Source organism: Pezoporus wallicus, unplaced genomic scaffold, assembly GCF_028554395.1.
Source record: "Pezoporus wallicus isolate ANWC-B61680 ecotype Strahan unplaced genomic scaffold, APGP_CSIRO_Pwel_v1 contig_14504, whole genome shotgun sequence".
NCBI lineage: Eukaryota > Metazoa > Chordata > Aves > Psittaciformes > Psittacidae > Pezoporus > Pezoporus wallicus.
In genome coordinates, this window is record NW_026642615.1 from 372 (window position 1) to 12,674 (window position 12,303).

Here is a 12,303-nt window from a genome sequence, read left to right on the forward strand (position 1 = left end):
CCATCCCATCACACACATCCATCCCATCCCATCCCATAACACACATCCATCCCATCCCATCCCATCACACACATCCATCCCATCCCATCACACACATCCATCCCATCCCATAACACACATCCGTCCCATTCCCATCCCATAATAGACATCCATCCATCCCATCCCATAACACACATCCATCCCATCCCATCACACACATCCATCCCATCCCATCACACACATCCATCCATCCCATCCCATAACACACATCCATCCCATCCCATCCCATCCCCATCCATCCCCACCCCACCCGCACCCGCATCCCAAGCCCGCGGTCCCCCCGCACCATCCGTGGCTGTCGGGGGAGTTGACGTTGGCTCCGCTGGCGATGAGGAACTCCACGATGCCGTAGTGCGCCCCGCAGATCGCGTTGTGCAGCGCCGTGATGCCCTCGTCGTTGGGCTGGCTCGGGTCGTTCAGCTGCGGCGCCGGACAGCCACGTCACGTCACACCCGCGCACCCACACCGCACCCACACCGCACCCACACAGCACCCACACAGCACCCACACAGCACCCACACAGCACCCACACAGCACCCACACCGCACCCACACAGCACCCACACAGCACCCACACCGCACCCACACAGCACCCACACAGCACCCACACAGCACCCACACCGCACCCACACAGCACCCACACAGCACCCACACCGCACCCACACAGCACCCACACCGCACCCACACCGCACCCACACAGCACCCACACAGCACCCACACCGCACCCACACAGCACCCACACCGCACCCACCCCCACAGCACCCACACCGCACCCACACAGCACCCACACCGCACCCACACAGCACCCACACCGCACCCACACAGCACCCACACAGCACCCACACAGCACCCACACAGCACCCACACCGCACCCACACCGCACCCACACAGCACCCACACAGCACCCACAGAGCCCCAACTCAGCCCCACGGCACCCACACCGCACCCACACCGCACCCACACAGCACCCACACCGCACCCACACAGCACCCACACAGCACCCACACAGCACCCACACCGCACCCACACAGCACCCACACAGCACCCACACCGCACCCACACCGCACCCACACAGCACCCACACCGCACCCACACAGCACCCACACCGCACCCACACCGCACCCACACAGCACCCACACCGCACCCACACCGCACCCACACAGCACCCACACAGCACCCACACAGCACCCACACAGCACCCACACCGCACCCACACCGCACCCACACCGCACCCACACAGCACCCACACCGCACCCACACAGCACCCACACAGCACCCACACAGCACCCACACCGCACCCACACCGCACCCACACAGCACCCACACCGCACCCACACAGCACCCACACAGCACCCACACCGCACCCACACCGCACCCACACAGCACCCACACCGCACCCACACAGCACCCACACAGCACCCACACAGCACCCACACCGCACCCACACAGCACCCACACAGCACCCACACCGCACCCACACCGCACCCACACAGCACCCACACCGCACCCACACAGCACCCACACAGCACCCACACCGCACCCACACCGCACCCACACAGCACCCACACCGCACCCACACCGCACCCACACAGCACCCACACAGCACCCACACAGCACCCACACAGCACCCACACCGCACCCACACCGCACCCACACAGCACCCACACCGCACCCACACCGCACCCACACAGCACCCACACCGCACCCACACCGCACCCACACAGCACCCACACCGCACCCACACCGCACCCACACAGCACCCACACCGCACCCACACCGCACCCACACAGCACCCACACCGCACCCACACCGCACCCACACCGCACCCACACCGCACCCACACAGCACCCACACCGCACCCACACAGCACCCACACCGCACCCACACAGCACCCACACAGCACCCACACCGCACCCACACAGCACCCACACAGCACCCACACAGCACCCACACCGCACCCGGTGCCCCACGGCAACACCTGTGCCCCACAGCACCCCTGTGCCCCACAGCACCCACACAGCACCCACACCGCACCCACACAGCACCCACACCGCACCCACACAGCACCCACACCGCACCCACACAGCACCCACACAGCACCCACACCGCACCCACACCGCACCCACACAGCACCCACACCGCACCCGGTGCCCCACGGCAACACCTGTGCCCCATAGCACCCACACAGCAACCCCTGTGCCCCACGGCAACACCTGTACCCCACAGCACCCCTGTGCCCCACAGCACCCACACCGCACCCCTGTGCCCCACAGCAGCCCTGTGCCCCTCCGCACCCTGTGCCCCACGGCACCCCCACAGCACCCACACCGCACCCACACAGCAACACCGGTGCCCCACAGCACCCCCACAGCACCCACACCGCACCCGGTGCCCCACAGCAACCCCTGTGCCCCACGGCACCCCCACGGCACCCACACAGCAACCCCTGTGCCCCACCGCACCCTGTGCCCCACGGCACCCCCACAGCACCCCCACAGCACCCACACAGCAACCCCTGTGCCCCACAGCACCCCACAGCATCCACACCGCACCCCTGTGCCCCACAGCACGCCTGTGCCCCACGGCACCCCCACGGCACCCACACAGCAACCCCTGTGCCCCACGGCACCCACACAGCACCCACACAGCACCCACACAGCAACCCCTGTGCCCCACGGCACCCACACAGCACCCACACAGCACCCACACAGCAACCCCTGTGCCCCACGGCAGCCCCACAGCACCCACACAGCAACCTCTGTGCCCCACAGCACCCCCACAGCACCCACACAGCACCCCCACAGCAACCTCTGTGCCCCACGGCACCCACACAGCACCCACACAGCACCCACACAGCAACCCCTGTGCCCCACAGCACCCACACAGCACCCACACAGCAACCACTGTGCCCCACAGCACCCCCACAGCACGCCCACAGCACCCCCACAGCAACCTCTGTGCCCCACGGCACCCACACAGCACCCACACAGCACCCACACAGCAACCCCTATGCCCCACGGCACCCCCACAGCACCCAAACCGCACCCTGTGCCCCACGGCAGCCCCACCTCATCCCCACAGCAACCCCTGTGCCCCACGGCACCCCACAGCATCCACACCGCACCCCTGTGCCCCACAGCACCCCCACAGCACCCCCACAGCACCCGCACAGTGCCCTGAGCCCCGCGGCACCCGCACGGGACCCCCTGTGCCATCCCCTGTGCCCCACAGCACCTCCTGTGCCCCACAGCACCTCCTGTGCCCCACAGCATCCCCTGTGACCCACAGCATCCCCTGTGACCCACAGCATCCCCTGTGACCCACAGCACCCCTGTGCCCCACGGCACTCCCACATCAACCCCTGTGACCCACAGCACCGCACAGCGCCTGGCGCCCCACAGCACCCCTGTGCCCCAGGCCACCCGCACGGCACCCCCTGTGCCCCACGGCATCCCCACAGCACCCCCTGTGCCCCACGGCACCGCCGCAGAGCCTCTGTGCCACCCCCCAGAGCACCCTGTGCCCCAGTGCCCCCCAGAGCACCCCACTGCCACCCCCGTCCCCTCCGTATCCCAGTGCCACCCCGAGAGCATCTTCTGTCACCTCCATCACCCCACAAGTGCTCTCCTCATCACCCCCAGCCCGCATCCACCTGGTCCCTGACCCCGCATCCCCGGGTCCCTCTCCCCGCATGCCCCGGTCCCCGTCTCCCGTATCCCGGTCCCTGTTCCTGCATCCCCCTGGTCCCTCTCCCCGCATCCCCCTGGTCCCTCTCCCCGCATCCCCCTGGTCCCCGTCCCTGTCTCCCCTATCCCGGTTCTTGTCCCCGCACCCCCCGGTCCCTGTTCCCGCATCCCGGTTCCTGTCCCCGCATCCCCACGGTCCCCGATCCCGCATCCCCCTGGTCCTGGTCCCTGTTCCCGCATCCCGGTTCCTGTCCCCTCATCCCCCTGGTCCCCGATCCCGCATCCCCCTGGTCCTGGTCCCCGATCCCGCATCCCCCGGTCCCTGTCTCCCGTATCCCGGTTCCTGTCCCCTCATCCCCCCAGTCCCTGTCCCCACATCCCCCGGTTCCTGTCCCCGATCCCGCATCCCCCTGGTCCCTGTCTCCCGTATCCCGGTCCCTGTTCCCGCACCCCCCAGTCCCTGTCTCCCGCATCCCGGTCCCTGTCTCCGCATCCCCCTGGTCCTGGTCCCTGTTCCCGCATCCCGGTTCCTGTCCCCTCATCCCCCTGGTCCCTGATCCCGCATCCCCCTGGTCCTGGTCCCCACATCCCGGTCCCTGTTCCTGCATCCCCCCGGTCCCTGTCTCCCGTATCCTGGTCCCTGTCTCCGCATCCCCCTGGTCCTGGTCCCCACATCCCGGTCCCTGCCTCCCGCATCCCGGTCCCTGTTCCCGCATCCCCTGGTCCCGGTCTCCCGTATCCCGGTTCCTGTTCCTGCATCCCCCCGGTCCCTGTTCCCACATCCCCCGGTCCCCGATCCCGCACCCCCCGGTCCCTGTCTCCCGCATCCCGGTCCCTGTCCCCGCATCCCCCTGGTCCTGGTCCCCACATCCCGGTCCCTGTCTCCCGCATCCCAGTCCCTGTTCCCGCATCCCGGTCCCTGTCTCTGCATCCCCCTGCTCCTGGTCCCTGTTCCTGCATCCCCCCGGTCCCTGTCTCCCGTATCCCGGTCCCTGTCCCCGCATCCCCCTGGTCCTGGTCCCCACATCCTGGTCCCTGTCTCCCGCATCCCAGTCCCTGTTCCCGCATCCCCTGGTCCCTGTCTCCCGTATCCCGGTCCCTGTTCCCGCATCCCCTGGTCCTGGTCCCCACATCCCGGTCCCTGTCTCCCGCATCCCAGTCCCTGTTCCTGCATCCCCCTGGTCCTGGTCCCCACATCCCGGTCCCTGTCTCCCGCATCCCAGTCCCTGTCCCCGCATCCCCCCGGTCCCTGTTCCCGTATCCCAGTTCCTGTCCCCGCATCCCCCGGGCCCTGGTGCCGGTCTCTGTCCCCGCATCCCCCCGGTCCCTGCCTCCCGCATCCCCCTGGTCCTGGTCCCTGTTCCCGCACCCCCCGGTCCCTGCCTCCCTCATCCCGCTCCCTCTCCCCGCACCCCCCTCTCCTCGCCCCCGCCATCCCGGTCCCGGTGCTGCCGCACCTCTGCCACCGCCTGCTGCACCACCTCGAGCTCCCCGGTGAGCGCCGCGTCCAGCAGCAGCACGAGCGGGTTCAGCCGCACCCGCGCCCCGGGACGCTTGCGGGGGGAGGCCGGGTCCCGCAGCGCCGAGCGCAGCTCCTGGACCCCCCCCCCAACACCGGTACCGGGAGCGGAGTCAGCGGCCGCCGGGGGAACCCCGGGGCACCCAAAGGACATCAGGGAACCCCCAGGAGCACCCAAAGGACCCCAGAAGCACCCAAAGGACCCCAACCCCCCCCCCCCCCAGGAGCACCCAAAGGACCCCAAGTTCCCCCCCCAGGAGCACTCAAAGGACCCCAGGAGCACCCAAAGTACCCCAAGGAGCACCCAAAGGACCCCAGGAGCACCCAAAGGACCCCAGGAGCACCCAAAGGACCCCAAGTTCCCCCCCCAGGAGCACTCAAAGGACCCCAGGAGCACCCAAAGTACCCCAAGGAGCACCCAAAGGACCCCAGGAGCACCCAAAGGACACCAAGTCGCCCCCAGAAGCACCCAAAGGACCCCAGGAGCACCCAAAGGACATCAGGGTCCCCCCAGGAGCAGCCAAAGGACCCCCAGTCCCCCCCCTCAGAAGCACCCAAAGGACCCCAAGTCCCCCCTCAGGAGCACCCAAAGGACCCCAGGAGAACCCAAAGGACCCCAAGTTCCCCCCCCAGGAGCACCCAAAGGACCCCAAGGTCCTCTCCGGGGCACCCAAAGGACTCCAAGTTCCCCCTCAGAAACCGCGAAGGACCCCAGGAGCACCCAAAGGCCCCCAAGTTCCCCCCCAAGGAGCACCCAAAGAACCCCAAGTCCCCCCCCAGGAGCACCCAATGGACCCCAGGAGCACCCAAAGGACCCCAAGTCCCCCCCCAGGAGCACCCAAAGGACCCCAACCTCCCCCCCCCCCAGGAGCACCCAAAGGACCCCAGGAGCACCCAAAGGACGCCCAGTCCCCCCCCTTCGGAAGCACCCAAAGGACCCCAGGAGCACCCAAAGGATCCCAAGTGCCCCCCCCTCAGAAGCACCCAAAGGACCCCCAGTCCCCCCCTCAGAAGCACCCAAAGGACCCCAGGAGCACCCAAAGGACCCCCAGTCCCCCCCCTCAGAAACACCCGAAGGACCCCAGGAGCACCCAAAGGACCCCAAGTTCCCCCCAAGGAGCACCCAAAGGACGCCAAGTCCCCCCTCCCCAGGAGCACCCAAAGGACCCCAAGTCCCCCCAAGAGCACCCAAAGGACCCCCAGTCCCCCCCCTCTCAGAAGCACCCAAAGGACCCCAGGAGCACCCAAAGGACCCCAGGAACACCCAAAGGACCCCAGGAACACCCAAAGGACCCCCAGTCCCCCCCCCTTCAGAAGCACCCAAAGGACCCCAAGTTCCCCCCCAGGAGCACCCAAAGGACCCCAGGAACACCCAAAGGACCCCCAGTCCCCCCCCCTTCAGAAGCACCCAAAGGACCCCAAGTTCCCCCCCAGGAGCACCCAAAGGATCCCAAGGTCCTCTCCGGGGCACCCAAAGGACCCCAAGTCCCCCCCAGGAGCACCCAAAGGACATCAGGGTCCCCCCCCTCAGAAGCACCCAAAGGACCCCGGGGGTCCCCTCTCGCTCTCACCGGGGCTGGCGCGGGGCTTTCGGGTTCCGGTTCCGCGGGGGGACTTTGGCGACCTTCGCCGTGCGCGGCTCCGGCTCCGGTCTCGGGTTCCCCGGTGACGGCGGGGGGGGGTCCCCGGTGCAGGAGCTTGGTGATGAGCTCCTGGTACTGACGGGCGCGGGGGGGCGGCCCCGGGCTCTGCTCCATGGACCCGCGGCGCTTGAGCGGCCGCGGCATCTCCGCGAGGGAGCGCGCAACGGCGCGGAACTCCGGGTCCCGCTGCGCCTCGGCGGGCAACAGCGGCTGCAGCCGGGTCGGGCTCAGCGGCCGCGCCACGGCCTCGCCCGTCTCCGACACCTCCGGCTCCAGCTCCGAGTCCGCCTCCGGCAGCGACGGCTCCGGAGGAAGCGGCCGGGAAGGGGCCGCGGCTGCGGGGAAACGGGGAGGGAGGAGGAGGAGGAGGAGGAGGAGGAGGACCCGTGGGGACACGAGGGAGACTTCATGGGACCCCCCCAGAGACATCATGGGACCCCCCCAGAGACATCATGGGACCCCCCAGAGACATCATGGGACCCCCCCAGAGACATCATGGGACCCCCCAGAGACATCATGGGACCCCCCCAGAGACATCATGGGACCCCCCCAGAGACATCATGGGACCCCCCCCAGAGACTTCATGGGACCCCTCCAGAGACATCATGGGACCCCCCCAGAGACATCATGGGACCCCCCCAGAGACATCATGGGACCCCCCCCAGAGACTTCATGGGAACCCCCCAGAGACATCATGGGACCCCCCCAGAGACTTCATGGGACCCCCCCAGAGACCTCATGGGACCCCTCCAGAGACATCATGGGACCCCTCCAGAGACTTCATGGGACCCCCCCCAGAGACATCATGGGACCCCCCCAGAGACCTCATGGGACCCCCCCCAGAGACCTCATGGGACCCCCCCCAGAGACCTCATGGGACCCTCCCGGATCCCCCGTGGGACCCCCCCCAGGACCTCATGGGACCCCCCCAGAGCCCTCATGGGACCACCCGGACCCCTCCTGAGACCCCCTCGGATCCCCCATGGGACCCCCCCAGAGCCCCCCTGTGACCCACCCGGGAGCCCCCCTGGGAGCCCCCGGGAGCCCTCATGGGACCCCCTCAGAGCCCCTCTGGGACCCCCCCGAACCCCTCCTGTGATCCCCCAGAACCCCTCCAGTGACCCCCCCGGGAGCCCCCCTGTGACCCTCCCAGAGCCCTCCTGTGACCCCTCCGACCCCTGCTGTGACCCCCCAAACCCCTCCTGTGCCCCCCAAACCCCTCCTGTGCCCCCAACGCTGCAGCCCCCCAAACTCCTGTGCCCCCCAAACCCCTCCTGTGCCCCCCAAATCGTCCTGTGACCCCCAAACCCCTCCTGTGACCCCAACGCTGCAGCCCCCAAATCCCCCTGTGCCCCCCCAACCCCCCTGTGCCCCCCAAACCCCCTGTGCCCCCCCAAATCCCCCTGTACCCCCCTCCTGTGCCCCCAACGCTGCAGCCCCCAAACCCCCTGTGCCCCCAACCCCCCCTGTGCCCCCAACCCCCCTGTACCCCCCAAACCCCCTGTGCCCCCCAACCCCCTGTGCCCCCAAATCCCCCTGTGCCCCCCAAACCCCTCCTGTGCCCCCCCAACCCCCCTGTAGCCCCCAAACCGCTCCTGGGCCACCCAATCCCCCTGTGCCCCCCAACCCCCCCTGTGCCCCCAACCCCCCTGTACCCCCCAAACCCCTCCTGTGCCCCCAAACCCCCCCTCGCACCCCCAACGCTGCAGCCCCCAAACCCCCCCCCCCCATCCCTCACCTTCCCCGGGGGGCAGCGCAGGTCCCTGGGGCTGCTTCTGCGGTGCCCTCGCCGCGGAGGGGGGGGGTCCGAGGGGCAGCGCCCGGGGCGCGCCCCCCCCTTGCTCCCAGAACGCGTTTTGGAGCTTGAAGATCACCGAGAGCGGCAGCGGCTTCTGGCGGGGGGGGCGCGGAGCGGCGGGGGGGGGCACCGGGATGCGGGACACGGGCCAGGCCCGCGGCAGGGACCCGGCCCCCCCGCGCCGGAACGGCCCCTCCGGGCCCCGCCGCTCCCCCGGGGGCAGCTTGAAGTTGCGGGGCAGGGTGGAGCTGTGCCCGGCGTAGGCGGCGTCCTGCGGGGCATCGGTGTGAGCGGGGAGGACGGAACCCCCCCCGTAACCGGCCCCTGCGCCCATCACCCGGCATCAGGCCTGCGGGACCCCCATAACCGGCCCCTGCGCCCATCACCAGGCATTGGGGCTGTGGGACCCCATAATCAGTCCCTGCGCCCATCACCTGGCATCGGGGCTGCGGCACCCCAGGACCAGCCCCTGCACCCATCACCCGGCATCAGGCCTGCAGGACCCATAACCGGCCCCTGCGCCCATCACCCGGCATCAGGCCTGCAGGACCCCCATAACCCGCCCCTGCGCCCATCACCTGGCATCGGGGCTGCGGCACCCCAGGACCAGCCCCTGCACCCATCACCCGGCATCAGGCCTGCAGGACCCATAACCGGCCCCTGCGCCCATCACCCGGCATCAGGCCTGCAGGACCCCCATAACCAGCCCCTGCGCCCATCACCCGGCATCAGGCCTGCAGGACCCCCATAACCAGCCCCTGCGCCCATCACCCCGCATCAGGCCTGCAGAACCCATAACCGGCCCCTGCGCCCATCACCCGGCATCAGGCCTGCGGGACCCCCATAACCGGCCCCTGCGCCCATCACCCGGCATCAGGCCTGCAGGACCCCCATAACCGGCCCCTGTGCCCATCACCCCGCATCAGGCCTGCAGGACCCCCCCCTCCCCAGCTCTCACCTTGCCCCCTCCGGCGCCATCCAGGCTCGACTCCCTCCATGGTGACAGCATCAGCCCCAGGGATGGAGAGGGACCTAAAGGGGGGGGGGGGAAGGACAACACAAAGGGGTCAGGAGCACCCCAACCCCCCCAGGGCACCCCAAAACAGCTCTGGACCCCCCCCCCATTGCTCACGGTCGAACCCCCCCCCGCTGGGGGGCTTCTTCTCATAGACCAGGTCCAGGTCGGACTCGTTCCAGCCCTTCTGGGGGCGCCGCTTGAGCACGGAGTCATCTGGGGGGGGACACGGAGCTGAGGGACCCCCCACGGCCATGGGGATGGGGGCACCCATGGGTGGATTGGGGCACCCATGGGTGGGAATGGGATGGGGGCACCCATGGGGATGGGGGCACCCATGGATGGATTGGGGCACCCATTGGTGGGAATGGGATGGGGGCACCCATGGGTGGATTGGGGCACCCATGGGTGGGAACGGGATGGGGGCACCCGTGGGTGGATTGGGGCACCCATAGGTGGGAATGGGATGGGGGCACCCATGGGGATGGGGAAACTTATGGATGCACTGGGGACACCCATGGATGGGAATGGGATGGGGGCACCCATGGGGATAGGGACACCTATGGGGATGGGACGGGGACACCCATAGGGATGGGGACACCCAAGGATGGATTGGGGCACCCATTGGTGGGAATGGGATGGGGACACCCATGGGGATGGGGAAACCTATGGATGGACTGGGGACACCCATGGATAGAAATGGGATTGAGGCACCCATGGGTGGACTGGGGACACCCATGGGGATAGGGACACCTACGGATGGGATTGGGGCACTCATGGATGGGAATTGGATGGGGACACCCATGGGGATGGGGACACCTATGGAGGGATTAGGGTCACCCATAGATGGGAACGGGATGGGGACACCCATGGATGTATTGGGATGGGGACACCCATGGGGATGGGGACACCCATGGATGGATTGGGATGGGAACACCCATGGGGATGGGGACACCCATGGATGGATTGGGATGGGGACACCCATGGATGTATTGGGATGGGGACACCCATGGGGATGGGGACACCCATGGATGGATTGGGATGGGAACACCCATGGGGATGGGGACACCCATGGATGGATTGGGATGGGGACACCCATGGGGATGGGGACACCCATGGATGGATTGGGATGGGAACACCCATGGGGATGGGGACACCCATGGATGGATTGGGCACCCATAGGTGGGAATGGGATGGGGACACCCAAGGAGAGATTGGGGACCCCATAGATGGGAATGGGATGGGGGCACCCATGGGGATGGGGACACCCATGGATGGATTGGGATGGGGGCACCCATGGGGACACCCATGGATGGATTGGGATGGGGGCACCCATGGATGGATTGGGATGGGGACACCCATGGATAGATTGGGATGGGGACACCCATGGGGATGGGGACACCCATGGATGGATTGGGATGGGGACACCCATGGATGGATTGGGATGGGGACACCCATGGATGGATTGGGATGGGGACACCCATGGGGACACCCATGGATGGATTGGGATGGGGACACCCATGGGGATGGGGACACCCATGGATGGATTGGGATGGGGACACCCATGGGGATGGGGACACCCATGGATGGATTGGGATGGGGACACCCATGGGGACACCCATGGATGGATTGGGATGGGGACACCCATGGATGGATTGGGATGGGGGCACCCATGGGGACACCCATGGATGGATTGGGATGGGGGCACCCATGGATGGATTGGGATGGGGACACCCATGGGGACACCCATGGATGGATTGGGATGGGGGCACCCATGGATGGATTGGGATGGGGACACCCATGGATGGATTGGGATGGGGACACCCATGGGGACACCCATGGATGGATTGGGATGGGGACACCCATGGGGATGGGGACACCCATGGATGGATTGGGATGGGGACACCCATGGGGATGGGGACACCCATGGATGGATTGGGATGGGGACACCCATGGGGACACCCATGGATGGATTGGGATGGGGACACCCATGGATGGATTGGGATGGGGACACCCATGGATAGATTGGGATGGGGGCACCCATGGGGACACCCATGGATGGATTGGGATGGGGGCACCCATGGATGGATGGATGGGGATGGGGACACCCATGGATGGATGGGATGGGGATGGGGGCACCCATGGATGGATTGGGATGGGGATGGGGACACCCATGGATGGATTGGGATGGGGACACCCATGGATGGATTGGGATGGGGACACCCATGGGGATGGGGACACCCATGGATGGATTGGGCCCCCCCCCCCCTCACCCTGTGCCCGGAAGGCCGCGGCCCCCCGCCGATGGACGGGTAGAGCCCGTGCATCTCATAGGGGGGGGGCGCGAGGGGCCGGGGCCCCCCCCCCATTCCCAGCAGCTCATAGGGGCGGAGGGGGGGGCGCGGGGACGGGGCTCGGCCCCCCCCGGGCACCGCCAGCAGCTTGGGCCGGGGGGAAGGGGCCCGATCCTCGCCCTGCAGGAAATGGGGGGCCCGGGGGGAGCCGGGGGGGCCCAGCGCGTCCCCCGCCCCCTCGGGGGTCTCCAGGCTCCTGCGCGCCAGGGAGGAGCGGCTCCGGCCGGGAATGTCCTGGAATGGGGACGGG

The 12,303-nt window shown here is 68.2% G+C and overlaps 1 protein-coding gene across 1 annotated transcript; it reads right to left on the reverse strand.

Moving 5' to 3' along the window:
- Window positions 1–325: 325 nt before the first annotated feature.
- PPP1R13L (protein phosphatase 1 regulatory subunit 13 like) lies at window positions 326–12,026 on the reverse strand (the record flags this gene model as incomplete). Its single annotated transcript, XM_057430948.1, has 7 exons — window positions 326–459; window positions 5,182–5,505; window positions 6,815–7,221; window positions 8,625–8,955; window positions 9,643–9,716; window positions 9,817–9,915; window positions 11,973–12,026. Coding segments are annotated over 7 exons (1,423 nt in total), but the record flags the coding sequence as incomplete, so codon positions are not given.
- Between the last annotated feature and the right edge of the window lie 277 nt (window positions 12,027–12,303).